Source organism: Doryrhamphus excisus, linkage group LG17 (genome assembly GCF_037039965.1).
Source record: "Doryrhamphus excisus strain RoL-2023G ecotype Guam linkage group LG17, RoL_Dexc_Guam_v1.1, whole genome shotgun sequence".
Classification (NCBI taxonomy): Eukaryota; Metazoa; Chordata; class Actinopteri; order Syngnathiformes; family Syngnathidae; genus Doryrhamphus; species Doryrhamphus excisus.
Window position 1 is genome coordinate 12,121,806 of NC_136373.1, and position 18,372 is coordinate 12,140,177.

Here is an 18,372-nt window from a genome sequence, read left to right on the forward strand (position 1 = left end):
AAAAAGCTTTGGACTCAGCAGGGAAATGTTCTCCCCGTGCATGTGTGCGTTTTCTCCGGGTACATGCATGCTAGGTTAATTGGCGACTCCAAATTGTCCATAGGTATGAATGTGAGTGTGAATGGTTGTTTGTCTATATGTGCCCTGTGATTGGCTGGCCACCAGTCCAGGGTGTACCCCGCCTTTCGCCCGAAGACAGCTGGGATAGGCTCCAGCACCCAAGCGACCCTCTTGAGGATAAGCGGTAGAAAATGAATGAATGAATAAACTTGTATCATTTCGGGAACGGCTTGAATTTCAATCTGGAAAAAAAACTGGGGGTTGTCAATTCTTGTTTTGCATTTTAAGAAATAAACTTGTGAAAAAAATGTGTCCTTCCTAAAAAGATATACTGTATTTACAATGTCAACAACAGAGATCACTGCCGCTTCATAGCCATATTCCTATCCACCGCTAGAGGGCAGCGTCTACTCTCGCTATGCTTCATACCCATCTATCAGCCAATCGCAGGGCACATAGAGGCTATAAAATTTGATGAATTTGGGGTGGACTGCACGGCGGTCGTGTGGTTAGCGTGCAGACCTCACAGCTAGGAGACCCGGTAAAGGGGGTCAAGGTAAAATAAAATGTATTTCAGAATTATCCAAAAAGGCCTGTTTCAGGGACCACAAAATGGCTGAGCAATTTAAAGCTGTTCTGCAGAAATGGAGGTTGATCAGGCCCATCAGTTGGTGCTCCTTGGACACAATCAACAGTTTTACACAAGAGAATATTTAAGAATACACAAAACAAAGGACATATTTCTCCTTGAACTGAACTCATGCGGAACTAAAACGTTTGATTATGGAGCCAATGAATATGATTATTAGAATGCCAAATTATAATTATTATATATTAATATAATAAAATTATATAATTATAATAAATATTATATATATTATTTAATTATATTATATATTATATTTAATTATTATAATTGTATAATAATTATATATATGATATATCTGGCAACTCCTACATCCCAGTCGGTCTTCATTGCGGCCTGAAAAAGTAGAATCTTCTTTTGGCCCTGATTTGCCAGAACAAAGGCATAATTGCACAATTGTTTCAGTCCACTTGAGAAACACAAAATTGATGCCCCTGTGAACAAAGGAAAAGATGCCTTGATGCCCCTGCGAACAGATGCCTTGATTCCCCTGCGAACAAAGGAAAAGATGCCTTGATGCCCCTGCGAACAAAGGAAAAGATGCCTTCATGCCCCTGCAAACAAACGAAAAGATGCCTTGATGCCCTGCAAACACAGGAAAAGATCCCTTGATTCCCCTGCGAACAAAGGAAAAGATGCCTTGATGCCCCTGCGAACAAAGGAAAAGATGCCTTGATGCCCCTGCGAACAAAGGAAAAGATGCCTTCATGCCCCTGCAAACAAACGAAAAGATGCCTTAATGCCCCTGCCAACAAAGGACCCTGTGAACACAGGAAAATATGCCTTGATGCCCCTGTGAACAAAGGAAAAAATGCCTTGATGCCCCTGCGAACAAAGGAAAAGATGCCTTGATGCCCCTGTGAACAAAGGAAAAGATGCCTTGATGCCCCTCCGAACAAGCAAAAGCAGAAACACCATGAAAGAAGCGGTTCAAGCAAGGGCAGTGGCGAAAACTGATTGGTCCAGGACTACAGCCTCTTACACAATCTTGAGTGTATAAAAGGCCGGGCAGGGAAAGGAAGGGTGCTTTTTTACAGCTGTGCTGTAATAAGACCCGCTTACTTGTAGGCATACAAGGACTGCAGATAAGCCCGGACGTCTGTATTAGGTATTGTTGTCAGGAATAAACAATCTGGTTCTCATTCTATGATTTGCTTCTTTAAGATCCCCTTATCCTCTATTCGAAACCCACTTGGAGTCCTCAGGGGAGGATTTCTACATCGTACACACTGTGCTGATTCATGATGCGGACCTTAGACCAGTTCTTGGTGTGTAGAGTGGAAGATGAGAAGGGGCGAGCACTCCTAATGAGCTCGAGGTGATCTTCCATGTCTGAGAGGTGCTCCAGTTTGGTGCTAGTCATCTGAAGTTGGATTATTTCTTCTTTCAGCTCTTTGAGCAAAATTTCAGCTTGTCCTCAGCCGCTTTGTGTTTGTTTTCAATGGCCTGGCCCATCTTAGCCATCTGCATCTTGATGGAACTTGGAAAATCCGGCTGCTCCTGAACCTTCTTCTCTCGCTGATGTCGGCCTTTTGCTTCCGCAGACCAGCCTTCTGCTGCAGATACTCGTCCTCTATAGACACGGTGTCGTGTCCCTGGTGTTCTACACAAGATGCACAGAAATGAGCACGGTCGTTCCTGCAGAAAGACTCACAAAACTTGTTGTGTTTCTTGTATATTTTATCTGAGATGTTCTTCACAGGATGAGTCAGCTTGTGACTCAAAGAGACAGCATTCCTCCGGTGAGGCTCCAGGTGAGTTCCACAATAAGACACCAAGCAAACCAAACATGTCTTTATGGCTTTGAATTTGATGCCAAGGCAACAGTCGCACGGCACCTTGTCTGGTTTGAGCGATACGGCGCGATGGGCCTTGAAGTTCTCCACAATCTCCTTGAAGCCGGTGTTGACATTCAGTTTGAGGCCTTTGTTGAACTTTGGGGCAATGACACTGCTCTTTGCCCTTCCAGTGCTTGCTGATACATGCCTGGCAGAAGTTGTGGCCGCATGGTGACAAAACGGGCTCGGTAAACACGTCCAGGCAGAAAGACACAAACAACGCAAAGACCAATGGGAGTAATTCAAATATAAGCACTTCCACAACAAGAAAGCGACAATGCCTTTTTAGTTAGCTCTACAAAGGTTGAATTGAGGCTTCTTGTTTGTTAAAGACCTTTCAGTCTTAATCATTAAGACATGTACAGTGTGGGGTTATCCTATTTATATCTTCAGTCTGTTATTGTGGCCACCGGGCATGCTGCAGCTGCAGCTGGAATGGTAGTTAAAGAGGCAAGATGGCGCCCTGGTGCAGGGGTGAAGTTCACAACAGAGACGCGACGAGAGCTTTTTGGCCTGGGTGACAGTTTAGCTGGGGAGGATGTCGCCAAGGACTTGGGTTTATCCCCCAGCAAGACGGCTGCGGCGTCGGGAGCTGCCGGAGTGACAGCGAGGGAAACATCCGGCCGATCGTGGAGGACATCATGCAACGGGAGAGGTGGACTATCTGTTGAGGCAGAGAGGGAGGCTGGGTGTGTGGTAGATTCGGACCGTGGAGATGGGAGACGGAAAGTGATGGTGTCCATTAGGAGTTCAGCCTCGCGGACCCTGTGCATGGTAGTAATGAGCTCCTCCAACTCGTGGATTTTTCCCAGGAGGATCGAGCAGTCAGGGCAGCTGGAAGTGGAGGTAAGTGGGGCCATGGTGGGTAAGGTTGCTGAAAAACAGTAGGCAGACGGCCAGAGCAAGGCTGAAAGTGCACGATTCTGCTTATGGCAGGCAGCAGTGGAGTAGAAGAGTGCTGGTTAGCGGAGACAGAGCCTTACACGCAAGGGCTCCAATGGAGCCCTCTGTGTAGAAACGGCGTCGTGTTCGCAACTGAGAAGTAGCAACAGTGCAGGATATGAAGGAGCGAGACTTACAGACAAGGGCCCAGAAAAGGGCCCAACTGTAGAGAATACACTTCTGACATTCGTGGAAAAACTATATAAATCTTGTACAATAGTGTGTATATCTGGGCCTTACCTTCACGTTTCGTCGTTGTGCAATAGCCCAATCTGGTCTTTGGACAAAAAGTATGCTCAAGTGTGAGCCTTCTGTATTTGTTGGGCATTTTCTAAACCTGTTGTTGGCTCCTCCCTGAGCCCCAAAACCTGCTTTTTGTTTGTTTTACCATAACATCGACATACACAATATACTTTCATTTAATGTTCCTTTTGGGGACATTTGTTCTAATAAAGAGCCTGCTGATCAGCTGCATCTCCGTCTGGTCTGGGAGCTGCAAGGCCTCGGACTGGATGTTACTGCAGAGAGTGGTGAGGACAGCGGAGAAGATCATTGGGACCCCGCTCCCCTCCCCCATTCAGGACATAGCAAACATATCAAGAGCTCATCGGATCTACTCTGAACCCACACACCCCCAGCATGGACAGTTTGGGAGAAGGCTCTGCAGCATCCGCTGTAGAACAACCAGGTTTAGAGGCAGCTACTTCCTCCTGGCCATCAGACTGCTCAATGCCAAATAAGCCCCTCTACCTGCCCACAAGCACATGCAAAACTTAAATTATTGTTATTTATTCAAAATTATTTCAATTATTTGTACAAATTACTGTTTACGCTGTACATTGTTGTTCATATTTGATGTCATCTATTTATCCTCCACATTATTATTATAATTATTTTTTTCTATTTAATTTTAGTTTATTTAATTCTATTTCCCATAGCCATTAAAAAATTATAGTTTTAGTGCAAATATGATGACATGATGTATCAAAAACATTACCAACATTTTACGAGTGATAAAGTATGTAAAAAATAATAAAATGCCATTTACTGACGTCTCTCTGCAATACCTTTTAGTCCAGCAGTGGGCGCTAACGTTTCATTGTTATTTCTCTGCCTCCACAAGCTGCATGTATTATGAGTAGTAATTAGTAAGTAATAAATATTGAAATCATTTTCTGATCTTTGTCTGAATAGTGAGTAATTCATTTGACTTCATTTGAAAATAACATATTTATATACAGTCGGGCAGTTCATTGTAGAATTTGGTTTGTTAGACTTTAACCATTGAGATTAAAGTAGAATAAAATACATTTATGAGACAAAAATGGACACATATATGAAAAAACTATATTATATTTACAAAAATAACATGTATGAGAAAAAATTTTTTTAGATTACAATTAAGATTACAATTAAATTTATGAGGATAAAATCAGAGATGGGCTGCATGGTGGAGAGTGGTTAGCGTGCAGGCCACACATCTTGGAGACTGGAGTTCAATTCCACCCGCGGCCATCTCATTTTTGTATTTGTAGAAACATATAGAAAACCTAAATATCCTATTTAGAGTAGCCCCACACATCTTAAGGTAAACAATGGAAACATATGAAAAATAATTGTCTGTGACGTTGCCAATGACGCCATATTAGTTGCTATGTTGGACGCTATGAGTTTGGAATGCTTTTATTGGTACACCCTGGTGTACAGTCCAGGGTGTACCCCGCCTCTTGCCCGAAGACAGCTGGGATAGGCTCCAGAACCCCTGCGACCATTGTGAGGACCCTCAGGAACCTTGTGACTCTCATAGCGGTAGAAACTGAATGAATGAATGTTTAACAAACAATGACGTGAATGTTTGATTTCACCTCATTAATATGAAAACTATAATATGACTGTACAAACTTTCAAATGTGCTTCTAGAAAAAAAAATACTGCACTGAAATCACCTTTTTTGTTGATTTTGTTCCCCGCGATTGAGGATAAGCGGTAGAAAATGAATGAATGAATGAATTACATATACTGTATATATACATTTCATCGTCAAATAATTCATATAAATGTTGCTTGAATGTTGTATTCACCAAAGATCATCAGATCATGAAGGTTTGCACATTTGGAAGTGAGCCATGATAAAAGTTTGAGATGACTCTGAACGCTACGTTTCAGAGAGTTTTTTCCAACACTGGCTTCCTGTGATGTCACAATGTAACAGGCTTCCTTATATGGGCATGCACTGTAGGGCAGATACGCTGTAGGACTGCTCTCCCGACAGCTCTGTTTCGCTGTGTTTATGGTTGTTAGCTATGGCTCCCAGGAACTCTTTTTACGAGGCAAGCTCAGGCAGAAGTGGTTGGAGTTGGTGATTCCCAGTAGCAGCATTTCACACGAGGCTTTTTTTTGTGAACATGAATGTGGATTATCTGGCAAGCCGGAAGCAGCACGCTCTCGCTAGGAAAGGTGAATTAATGTCGGACACACCATGCCTGCATTCACTAAACGCGGACCTGTGTTAACACTCTTTGGGTTCATACACGGTAAGTCAGGGGTCTCTAGCAAGTAGCTCCTGACCACTTTTCAATTAGCTCGCCAAAGGATTTATTCATTTATTATCAACTCCTATACCCACAAAATGAGAAAGTGGTGTGCAAAGTAGGTGTGCTCAGAGGCAAATTAGTTTTAAAATTAGTAGACAGTTTTGGAAACCCAAGGAAATACAGCATAATAGGTGTGGATAGGTGCAGATTCTGGGAGATCTAGAAGGGTTATTTTGTGTTGCTGCTCTATAGGAATCCACAACTCGAAAAATTATCATAATAGGTCCCCTTTAAAGACAGCCCCTATGCCCTGTAGCACCTTTAGCTGTGACATCATAGCAGTAAAACATTGTTTTCTGTGTAATTGAAGTTTTTAGAGCCTTTGTGCCTATGACAGAGCTACTTTGTCACATAAATATTGCATCATCATATTTGAGGGTATTGATAACATAACCAAAGACCAGACCAGCTCTCATCAAGTCCTTTCATTTGATATATGATTCAATGTGACTGTGACTTAGCGAGATAACAATTACATGTAGTATAAATTAGGCTATTAATTAAGTTGCAGCAACAGATCAGATCCTGAAGTCAACAAAATGTTTTTTTCACCCGAGATTACATTCATGCTAAATGCATGTTATATGCTGCTGATGAGATCAGATGAACAAATGGGTTTTATTATTTCAGCGCCGTGATGCATTAAAGGTCTGCAACATGTGCCCTAATTAATCCAACAACTGCGCACCCCCCCCCCCCAAATAACAGTCAGACTTCATTAGAACTCAACCAACCAAAGAAGGGATTAAGTCTGATTTTCACAAAGAGAAGAAAGATATGTTCCCAGAATATTTGGGATTAATGAGGTGTTATAGGTGCTTCAATTGATTGTTTTTTTACTTTCATATGGAAATGAGCCATCGGCTTCAATGCACAGTCTTTGTTGTGGTAATGGCCTTCAAAGCAAACAAATAAACAAACTAACCAACCCTTTTATTAAAGGTATGTGAAGGTTGATAATTAATCTGTCTTTGCAACTGGGAGCTGCTGCAGAGAGCAGCGGCAACATCGTTCTCACACGTTCCCACGCACTTTGGAATTGCATCACTCAAGCCAAAAGCTGTACTGTAATTTGGCTGCTTAGGTTTTGCACTTGCTGCACAGCTCTTGGACCGACCATGTGAGACTTGTGTAGTTGGACGTTTTATCAAGTGATTTGTTTCTTTTCAACCAAGTGCTCATGGGATGGTTTGCTGTTGGGTTGGCTTACCAAAAAACTGGATGAATGACATTTTCATTCATTCATTCATTTTCTACTGCTTTTCCTCACGAGGGTCATGGGGGGTGCTGGAGCCTGTCCCAACTGTCTTTGGGCGAGAGGCGGGGTACACCCTGGACTGGTCGCCAGCCAATCACAGGGCACATATAGACAAACAACCATTCACACTCACATTCATACCTATTACATACCTAATTTGGAGTCACCAATTAACCTAGCATGTTTTTGGAATGTGGGAGGAAAGCGGAGTACCCGGAGAAAACCCACGCATGCACGGGGAGAACATGCAAACTCCACACAGAGATGGCCGAGGGTGGAATTGAACCCTGGTCTCCTAGCTGTGAGGTCTGCGCGCTAACCACTCGACCGCCATGCCGCCTGAATGCCATTTTCATATTCCTTATCACACTAAAACACTTGCAGTTTCATTCTAGTAGTACTAAGCTAGAAACTATGACGGAGTACTAGTGACGCATTATATGAGAATAATGTCGTAAGTGTACGTGAATAAAGTCATAAATTTCCAAGAAAAAAGTTGTAAATTTACGAGAATAAAGTCGGAAATTTACAAGAAAAAAAGTTTTACATTTTAAAAAAAACAAAAAAAACTTGTCAATTTACAGGAAGAAAAGTCTTAAGTCTTAAGTTTACATGAATAAAGTCGTAAATTTATGAGAAAAAAGGCCAAATATCATGTAAGCTGGGCGGCACGGCGGTCTAGCGGTTAGCGCGCAGACCTCACAGCTAGGAGACCAGTGTTCAATCCCCCCCTCGGCCATCTCTGTGTGGAGTTTGCATGTTCTCCCCGTGCATGCATGGGTTTTCTCCGGGTACTCCGGTTTCCTCCCACATTCCAAAAACATGCTAGGTTAATTGGCCACTCCAAATTATCCATACGTATGAAGAGGAAAAAGCGGTAGAAAATGAATGAATGAATCATGTAAGCCTCCGCCTTTCATAGCTGTCTCAGGAAATGCCTCTCACAAATGTTTTTTTTTTAATTCATAAGAATAAAGTCATGAATAAACTTGTACAGGCATTGCCTGAGACAGCTATGAAAACGGGGCTAATGTGACATTTGGCCCCTGGCATGTGAGGGGGCGGGGAAAGGAAGGCGCAAATGAGAAGGGCTGGATATGCTAATCTGGTTGTGCAACTGCTCTATTTTGCTGCCACATTATAAATAAAAGCTTGCCTGAAGCAAGAGGAACGTTTCCTTTCTTCCTGAAGAATTATGCCCTATTTTCTCTTTGACACGTATGACAGGACGAGGTGTAGTATTATGACTTTATTTTAGGAAATTTGCAACCCTGTGCATGCGTGGGTTTTCTCCGGGTACTCCGGTTTCCTCCCACATTCCAAAAACATGCTAGGTTAATTGGCCACTCCAAATTGTCCATAGGTATGAATGTGAGTGTGAATGGTTGTTTGTCTATATGTGCCCTGTGATTGGCTGGCCACCAGTCCAGGGTGTACCCCGCCTCTCGCCCGAAGATAACTGGGATAGGCTCCAGCACCCCCAGTGACCCTGGTGAGGATAAGCGGTAGAAAATGAATGAATGAAAGTAAGAAATTTCAGATAATAAAGTTGTAAACTTACGAGAATAGACTCGTAAATTTATGAAATTAAATGTATTAAAAGTTGTAATATTAAGAGCTTAAAGTCATAAATATGAAAATAGTCATAAATTTATGAAAATACTTTTGTGAATTTATGAGAAAACAAGTCTTAATAGTACAACAATAAGGGCCTACATTTCTGTGAATAAAGTTGTAATTTTCAGAGAATAAACATTCATTCATTCATTCATTCATTTTCTTGGGTCTCCTAAGGCCAAAGATCGTGTAAGCCTCCGCCTTTCATAGCTGTCTCAGGAAATGCCTGTCACAAATGTTGGAATAAAGTTTTTTTTTTAATTCATAAGAATAAAAAACGGAATGATGAGACTTTTATTTTTTGTATTTTTTTTCAGGGCTTTTCACCTGCCTGAAAGTAATCTTCATGCCAGTTTTACCCCCGCCCCCCCTCAATAAAGCTAAAATACATAAAAACTCCATCAGCAGCAAAGTACAATTTGTCATACCTAAATAAAAACCTTACAAAGAACCTTTTCCAAGAGACTTTGTGATATGGTGGATTGCTTCGGGAACTTTTTCACCTTTTGTAGGAAAAATGAGTGTTCGGCCACACCAGTAGGTGTCATGATGTCTTTCTGCAGCAGTTGAAATTGAGGTTGGAGTTGTCATGGAGTAAAATGTTGTTTGCTAAACAAAATATCTGCAGCTGCTGGAGCCAGTAGATGGTGCAGCGGGTTTAAGGATGCTATTTAAGAAAATACAAGAGTTAGTATTTGTCAAATGTTGGAAAACACTAATCAAATCAAATCAAATCAACTTTATTTGTATAGCACTTTACCTGCAAAGACATGCAACACAAAGTGCTTTACAGAATTAAAACAATTTCCACAATTAAAAGGAAAAAAACAAAGAAAAAAAAAGAAAGCCCCTCCTTCCCACCCTCCATACTAGACACACACACACACACGCAATCACGCAATCACACAATCACACACAGTAGGGAGACATGGCATGGCACTGAGGAACAAGGAAACGCCACCTTTGGGGCCGTCCACACTGGGAGGAGCTGCAGGCCGTGCCATCGGGGGACCAGCACCCGGCCCCCCCCGACTCCGACAGACGGGCGGGCCCCCACATTAAAGGGAGGAACCCCCAGCCGGCCGGGTCGAAGGGACCCAAGGATGGCACCCCCTCAGCAAACCCGAACATCCCCCAGTGTGGAGGACCCCCCTGAGGAAACACTGGAGTTAGAAGCTGAAGACTAAGAGCATAAAATAGGACTAAAAAGATAAAAACATAACACTGGAGTTAAAAGCTGAAGACCAAGAGCAGAAAATATGACTAAAAAGCTAAAAAAAAAACACTGGAGTTAAAAGCCGAAGACTAAGGGCATAAAATAGGACTAAAAAGATAAAAACATAACACTGGAGTTAAAAGCTGAAGACTAAGACCATAAAATAGGACTAAAAATATAAAAACATAACACTGGAGTTAAAAGCTGAGGACCAAGAGCAAAAAATATGACTAAAAAGATAAAAACATAACACTGGAGTTAAAAGCTAAAGACCAAGAGCATAAAATAGGACTAAAAAGATAAAAACAAAACACTGGAGATAAAAGCTGAAGACCAAGAGCAAAAAATATGACTAAAAAGATAAAAACAAAACACTGGAGTTAAAAGCTGAAGACTAAGACCATAAAATAGGACTAAAAAGATAAAAACAAAACACTGGAGTTAAAAGCTGAAGACTAAGAGCAAAAAAATAGGACTAAAAAGATAAAAACAAAACACTGCAGTTAAAAGCTGAAGACCAAGAGCATAAAATATGACTAAAAAGATAAAAAACATAAGAAAAGTTTAAAAATATGAGTTAAAAGATTTAGCTTGTGAAGAGTCCCAAAACCGGACCAGGCACATTCCGACCACACCTCTATCCATGCACACATCCACAGTGGACAGCAGAGGACTTCATTTGTAGCAGTTTAACTTAAATCCTCTTTCAAATGTTTAATATTATCTTAATATATATGTTTATATGTCACTACTATATTAAAATTATAGTGTAGAACGCTACAGTATGCAAATATGCAAATATGGAAGCAGACATACGGAGGGGGTTTAAGCGTGTGAAAGATGTGGGTCTCAAATGTTCCGGATGATTGAACTCGTCGTGTGCACGCAAGACGCAAGTTCCGGAGGTTCGATCACGCAAACTCCACCCAGCACACACACACACACACACACACACACACACACACACACACGACACGGGAACCTGTGGCAGCGTAGTAGGCTAAAAAAAAGGCTGCTCAAACGGATTCCTACAGAGAAAAGTTGTCCGGGTCAAAGTCCAAAGGGGGACGTGTGATTGGAAGACATGCTTCAAACATGGCCGTGGTAGCCGCGAGTGAACTTTCGTCCGGCGTGAAGGAAAATGGTTTTTTAGAGGTTCTAGTACGGGGTCGCTGGCACAAAGTTTGGGTTCACTTGAATGAAGAGGCGCTCACGTTAAGCTGCGAGGAGACGAACTCCGTCACCGCGAATGGATCCTACCTCGACAACAACAACTCCAACAACGGTCCTACAAGTGTTCGCACCGCACACCTGGACCTGGCGGAATCGGTACCGGAGACCATAGCGAACAGGAAGCGGTGCGTCAAGGTGACCAAGCAGGACGTCGGCGGACTGGGGATTAGTATCAAAGGAGGACGGGAGAATAAAATGCCTATACTGATCAGTAAGATCTTCAAGGGGTTGGCTGCAGACCAGACTCAGGCTCTTTACGTCGGAGACGCCATCCTGTCCGTCAACGGTGTCAACCTGAGGGACGCGACCCACGACGAGGCGGTGCAGGCGCTCAAACGGGCAGGGAAAGACGTGAGTCTGGAAGGTAGGAATGTTTTGGTTGTCGTAATTGCAGTCAAAAGCGTGAGAACACAATCATTCGCTAGCATGAGTGGATAAATACTGGTGTACTTCCGGGATGTAAATGTACTTTAAAGATGTGCTTGCAATAAAGAGGGTCAAAGATCCTCTATTGAGCGAGAGCCATTTGTTGCTGAAAATACGTACTATATTCATCCCTTAGAACTGAACTTCTGAACGCTCTAATGTCCCGCAGTGTAGTGTAGCATATGATCAACTGCATTTTTAATGAATAAAAAGCATGTGTGTGTGTGATAATAGCCTGCCACAAACAAAAGAAGAATTATTGTCATGCTGCCACCTTGTTAAGGTGGACAAACGGTGCACGTGAAGTGTTCCACGTGTTAATTAGAGCTGCAACAATCGATAAATCTATGATTAATTGATTAACTGATCCCCCAACATATCCATTCCACGACCACACCATACCTCACAGACCTCCTTCATCCAACCAATCCCCCGCGTCCCCTCAGACGCCAACCTCCTGGCACTCCCCTGTAAGACCAAGCTCCGAACCTGGGGAGACAGAGCATTCTGCCGTCTGGAACTCTTTGCCCCATTCACTCCGTGCTTGCCCCGACCTTCCCTCCTTCAAAAAACAACTCAAAAGCCACCTGTTAAAATCTGTTTTTAATGTCTAATTTTGTATACCTGACTGCTGCGCCCCGCCCCGCTTTTAGCCTTGTTTTAGCTCTTCATTCATTTTCTACCACTTATCCTCGCGGGGGGTGCTGGAGCCTATCGCAGCTGTCTTCGGGCGAGAGGCGGGATACACCCTGGACTGGTGGCCAGCCAATCACAGGGCACATATAGACAAACAACCATTCACACTCACATTCATACCTATGGACAATTTGGAGTGGCCAATTAACCTAGCATGTTTTTGGAATGTGGGAGGAAACCGGAGTACCCGGAGAAAACCCACACATGCACGGGGAGAACATGCAAACTCCACACAGAGATAGCCGAGGGTGGAATCGAACCCTGGTTTCCTAGCTGTGCGCTAACCACTTGACTGCCATGCCGCCAGCTCTGAATTAATGTATGGATATTGTATTTTAATGCATCTTTTACTCTGTTTTTACTCAACTCTATTTTTATTTCTTTTTCTGTACTGTAAAGCGTCTTTGAGTACTCTGAAAAGCGCTATACAAATAAAATATATAATTATTATATTACTATTAATTGACAGCTATTTTGGTATTTGATTGTTTTTCATGAAAAATTTAACTATCCTCTGATTTCAGCCCCTCAAATGTCAATATTTAAAAAAATGTCCTTCGCGGCTGTTAACATGGAAACATTTTTTGGTCAAAGCCGCAAATTATTTGAACCTTTCAGCCTTTCATCCACATGGAAATGGCGTTTTGGGCAACCTGCAACAAAATCTGACAATGCCGGCTTGTCGTTGTCTTGTAGACGAGCAAACCACTACTTTATAAAAACAATGACATCACCGCCCTGTGGCCGTCACACGACCAGAAGTGATAACCCAACATAATATCTGAATACTTAGACTGGCAGGACTCATTTTTTGTCTTGTACTCCAAAATGACTTGCAGAAGTAGTTTGAAAAACCTGTAGTGTCTCGCCCCTCCTTGCCATGAGTTTTAGACCCCTGTTCTAGACACTGCAGGTTTTCTTTCCAGCAGGTGTTTGTAATGATCAACGCCTTCAATTTGAGGGAAGGTGTTCATCAATTAAAATGGTAATGGTTTTATTTCATGTGAACATGCATCAGATTACATTTGAATGCATCCCATAATCAGTTCACAGTTCCACATGTCCAAAAGGAGTAGGAAGAAGCAAAGCTTATTAAATCCTACCCCTCCATCTGGTACTTTTACAATCAGTAACTGTTACATTTGTTCACTTCCTGCTTTCCTAATATAATTTTAAGTTTTTTTTATCACGTACCGAAGTAGGAGGTGATATGAGCATCCAATGACATAATGGGTACCATAGTAAGTGTCAATATAGTGATATGTATAGCACATCATGACTGGTTCAAGACTCTTCATCCTTGTATTTAGCAAACATCAACTGCTTGTATTGTTTCTTGAATTGGCTCATCGTTGTGCATTGTTTGAGGGTCTTACTCAATCCATTCCATAGTTTGATTCCACATACTGAAATGCTATGGCTTTTTAACGTAGTCCTAGCATAGAAGTGTTTCAAATGTACTTCTTCCCTGAGATCATATTTCTCCTCTCTTGTAGAGAAGTATTGGATGACATTTTTAGCTAATTGGTTATTTTTAGCCTTATGCATTATTTTAGCTGTTTGAAGATGAACTATATCAGCAAGTTTAAGTATTTGTGATTTTAGAAATAAGGAGTTAGTATGTTCTCTGTAGGCGGCATTATGAATTATCCTTACTGACCTTTTTTGCAGTACATTTAGCGAGTGAAGATTGCTTTTATAATTTATTAGCCCATATTTCCACACAATAAGTACGATATGGTAGAACCAGAGAGCAATAAAGAGTGTGGAGTGATTTCTGATTGAGAACAAATTTAGCTTTGTTCAATATTGAAATATTTCTGGCCACCTTATGTTGTATATTTGTAATATGAGGTTTCCAGCTCATATTTTCATCTATTGTGATCCCCAGAAATGTATTTTCCTTCACCCTTTCAATGTCTACACCGTCTATTTGTATTTGCTGGTACGTGTCCTTTCTGCTGTTACCAAACTGCATGATTTTAGTTTTACTTAAGTTCAAGGACAATCTATTATCATCAAACCATCTTTTTAGTGTGACCATTTCTTCTCTGACCTTTCTAATGATTTAATGTGTACTCCCTGTCTGTGTTGCCCAATTTTAATTGTCCCATAAGCAAATGGGGTAAAAAAGTGGCCTCATACTCACCACCCCCACTTTGCTCTTTGAATGACAGACTGAATAATGTGGCCAACCTCATTTCACATCCTGTGATTTGTGGTGGAAATACTCTGTATTTTATATTTCCATCCCACCTGTGGATGCTCATGTAAAACAACACAATGTTTATCAATCCTGGACCTTGAAATACAAAGGTCTTGAGAATTTCTACCTGCAAGCTGATTGGCACCACGTTGTTTCTCAGGTAGCCTCTAAATCACACCCTGATTAGATGAATAGAACAAAAGCAGCAGGATCCTGTGTACCGAGACCCGTGAATGTTTTACAGATCTTTCACATGCACAGTACACACATAGCGAAATAATAATAAATAGCAACTTCTTTGTCAGTCCATGTAAATGTCAGACTTGGAAACGGATAGAGATCATTTAGACGGTTGAACAGATACAGATACAGATAGTGGTTTACTCGCTCGTCCCTGCAATTTATTTTCTGTGATTTGAATAGCAAGAGCCGGGACACGGACATTGATATTTGTATGAAGCCAGGATACATTTATTTCTTCAAAGCCGTTCCGCTCCTTCGTCCCCCAGGTTCCAGTTCTTACGTACATGTAGCCCATTGGGAGCTATTGTGTCGTTAAGTCAGGGCACATATAGACAAACAACCATTCACAATTAACCTAGCATGTTTTTGGAATGTGGGAGGAAACCGGAGGCTCCGAAGAAAACCCACGCATGCACGGGGAGAACATGCAAACTTCACACAGAGATGGCCGAGGGTGGAATTGAACTCGGGTCTCCTAGCTGTGAGGCCTGCTCGCTAACCACTCGTCCGTCATGCAGACGATTTCCAAAACATTCATTCATTTTCTACCGCTTATCCTCACAAGGGTCGCGGAGGTGCTGGAGCCTATCCCAGCTGTCTTCAGGCGAGAGGCGGGGTACACCCTGGACTGGTGGCCAGCCAATCACAGGGCACATATAGACAAACAACCATTCACACTCACATTCATACCTATGGACAATTTGGAGTCGCCAATTAACCTAGCATGTTTTTGGAATGTGGGAGGAAACCAGAGTGGAATTGAACTCCAGGGTGGAATTGAACTCGAGTCTCCTAGCTGTGTGGCCTGCACGCTAACTACTCTCCACCGTGCAGCCCATTTCTGACTTTATTCTCGTAAATGTACGACTTTATCCTCATAAATTTACGATTATAATCTCAAAAAAAATTTTCTCAAATTTTATTCTTGCAAATGTAGTATAATAGAGTTTTTTTCATATATGTGCCCACTTTTTCTCATAAATGTATTTTATTCTCATAAATTTACAACTTGGGCTAACTTAGGTTAATTGGCCACTCCAAATTGTCCAAATTGAATGGTTGTTTGTCTATATGTGCCCTGTGATTGGCTGGCGACCAGTCTAGGGTGTACCCCGCCTTACGCCCGAAGACAGCTGGGATAGGCTCCAGCACCCCCGCGACCCTCGTGAGGAAAAAGCGGTAGAAAATGAATAAGTGAATGAATGAAATTTACAACTTTAATCTCAATGGTTAGACTTACAAACCAAATTCTACAATAAATTGCTCGACTGTGTTTGAATATGTTATTTTCAAATTAATGTGGGAGGAAACCGGAGTACCCGGAGAAAACCCGCGCATGCACGGGGAGAACATGCAAACTCGTAAATGTACAACTTTATCCTCATAAATTTACAATTAAAAATTTTTTTTTCTCAAATTTTCAAATGTGGGAGGAAACCGGAGTACCTGGAGAAAACCCACATGCACGGAGAGCACATAAAATGCAAACTCCACACAGAGATAGCCGAGGGTGGAATTGAACCCGAGTTTCTGCGCGTTAACCACTCGTCCGCCGTGCAGCCGCATTGTTAAGTGATTTGCCTTCAATTTGTCTTTAGTCAAAAAGGCGAAGCGTCGTACGGATTTCTAGGAAAAGTCTTGTTATGTAACCAGTGGTTCCATGAAGGGCACATTCATGTTCAAACACTTTTTTTTGCTGCTTTTTCTTTTTGCTGCTTTAATGCGAGTCAGCTTGAACAAACCTAGTATGTAATCTTGCACTAACTCACACATGCTGTTGCTTTTAGAAGATGAACATTGGTCTAATGGTAGATTAGTTTTGAAGGCTGAAAATCATTTTTCACACGCACACACACACAAACACAGGGAATATGTAAGTGCCCACTTCTGGGTTTATTCCTGTTCCCACGAGCACTCTTGAACAACGAGTATCTCTCTCTCACACACACACACACACACACACACACACATGTGATGATGATCCTTCCCAGGGGTGCGAGGGGGCTATACTGTAGAGGGGAAAGTGGAATTCACTGAGATAAGAAAAGAGGAAAAAGGGAGCAGAGCAGGATAACTAGGAGGGGGGGGGGGGTAGAATTGTGACTATGAGGAGAAGCTGCAGGAGAGCTAATGAGGAATGCTAAGAAACTGATATAACGATAGGTAAACTTCAGGCTACACTCATTAGGGGAAAAGCAGCAACACGTGGATGTTTCATAAGCACATTGCATGTCTTATGGATCTCTGCATTTATCCATGTACTGTATGTCTCATTCCGAATAAAACACATGATCCGTGGTATCCCAGTGTTCCACTTATTCCTTACTAGAAGTCGCTTTCTGTCGGGAGTGAAGCACTTACGGCGTGATAGTGAATTTGTACAATTTATGCACACGGGCACGTCTGGGAGATCATTCATCTTTGTATATTACTTGGGCGCTCACAATTTGCACCTTGTTAAAAGATGGAAGACACCTTTAAGTAAAATAGACAGTTTCTGTAAATATTATGCCCAAGGTAGTGAAGACAGACACTTCTGAAGTAATGTTATATACACCAGAAGGACAAATGCAAGCACACATTCTCGTCAACATATGAGCCAATCTTGCATTTGGTTTAGCGTATTATTTGCACATAGTTCTGTTTTCCCCATAGAAAATATTTGAATAGAAATAATATTTTTCCTTCTCCCTGGCCAAACCGTGCAGCTCTTCCCAGCAGATCCTCCCCAGAGAGGGGTCCAGGAGGCACCCTTACGAAAAGAAAATATATTTATCAATATATTACTTTAAATACGTATATTGTATTATATTATAATATATTATTTTTCCATTATATTTTCCAATACATTATATATTATAAATACATGGAATAATATATTTTTGTACATATATTATACAATATATTATATATTCATGTAATATATGGCAATATATTGCAGAATATACAAATGATTGCCGCTTTCAATATATTGAAATATATTAAATACAAATATATAATATATGAGTTTATACGTATATCCCAAATTATATGCAATTTTATATATGTAAAAATATAGTCCTTTTTTGGTCTTGATCGCAAGATATTTTTTTAAATGTATCAATATATACACATATATGATCTATGCATATATTGCAATATATTGGAAAATATAAACATAAGATCCCATATATGGTACGTTCTTTCAGCGAATGCTGAGATATGACGTAACACGCAGCTCCAGATGTTCTTCGATTTAAAAAAGGCGAGCAATCGGCACTGGACTGCTGCGGAAAGTTTGTTTTTGATTCAAACTAAATTTCAAGAGTGGACGAAGGAAAAACTGGCAATACGGAGTTATTCCAACAAGTGGAAGAAAAACTGGAGGAAGTCGGTATCACGTGATGTTGGTGTTTAC

General features: G+C 41.5%; 1 protein-coding gene and 1 pseudogene across 1 annotated transcript in view; one reads left to right on the forward strand and one right to left on the reverse strand.

Annotated features, from left to right (window-relative positions):
* Positions 1 to 1,907: 1,907 nt before the first annotated feature.
* Positions 1,908 to 3,404, reverse strand: LOC131136772 (uncharacterized; annotated as a pseudogene).
* A 7,717-nt stretch (positions 3,405 to 11,121) lies between these two features.
* Positions 11,122 to 18,372, forward strand: part of sntb1 (syntrophin, basic 1) — a 63,435-nt gene continuing 56,184 nt past the window's right edge. The window contains exon 1 of the mRNA XM_058085381.2: positions 11,122 to 11,768. Within this exon, the coding sequence (XP_057941364.2) occupies positions 11,267 to 11,768 (502 nt within the window). The 5' untranslated portion in view covers positions 11,122 to 11,266. The remainder of the gene's footprint in view (positions 11,769 to 18,372) is intronic.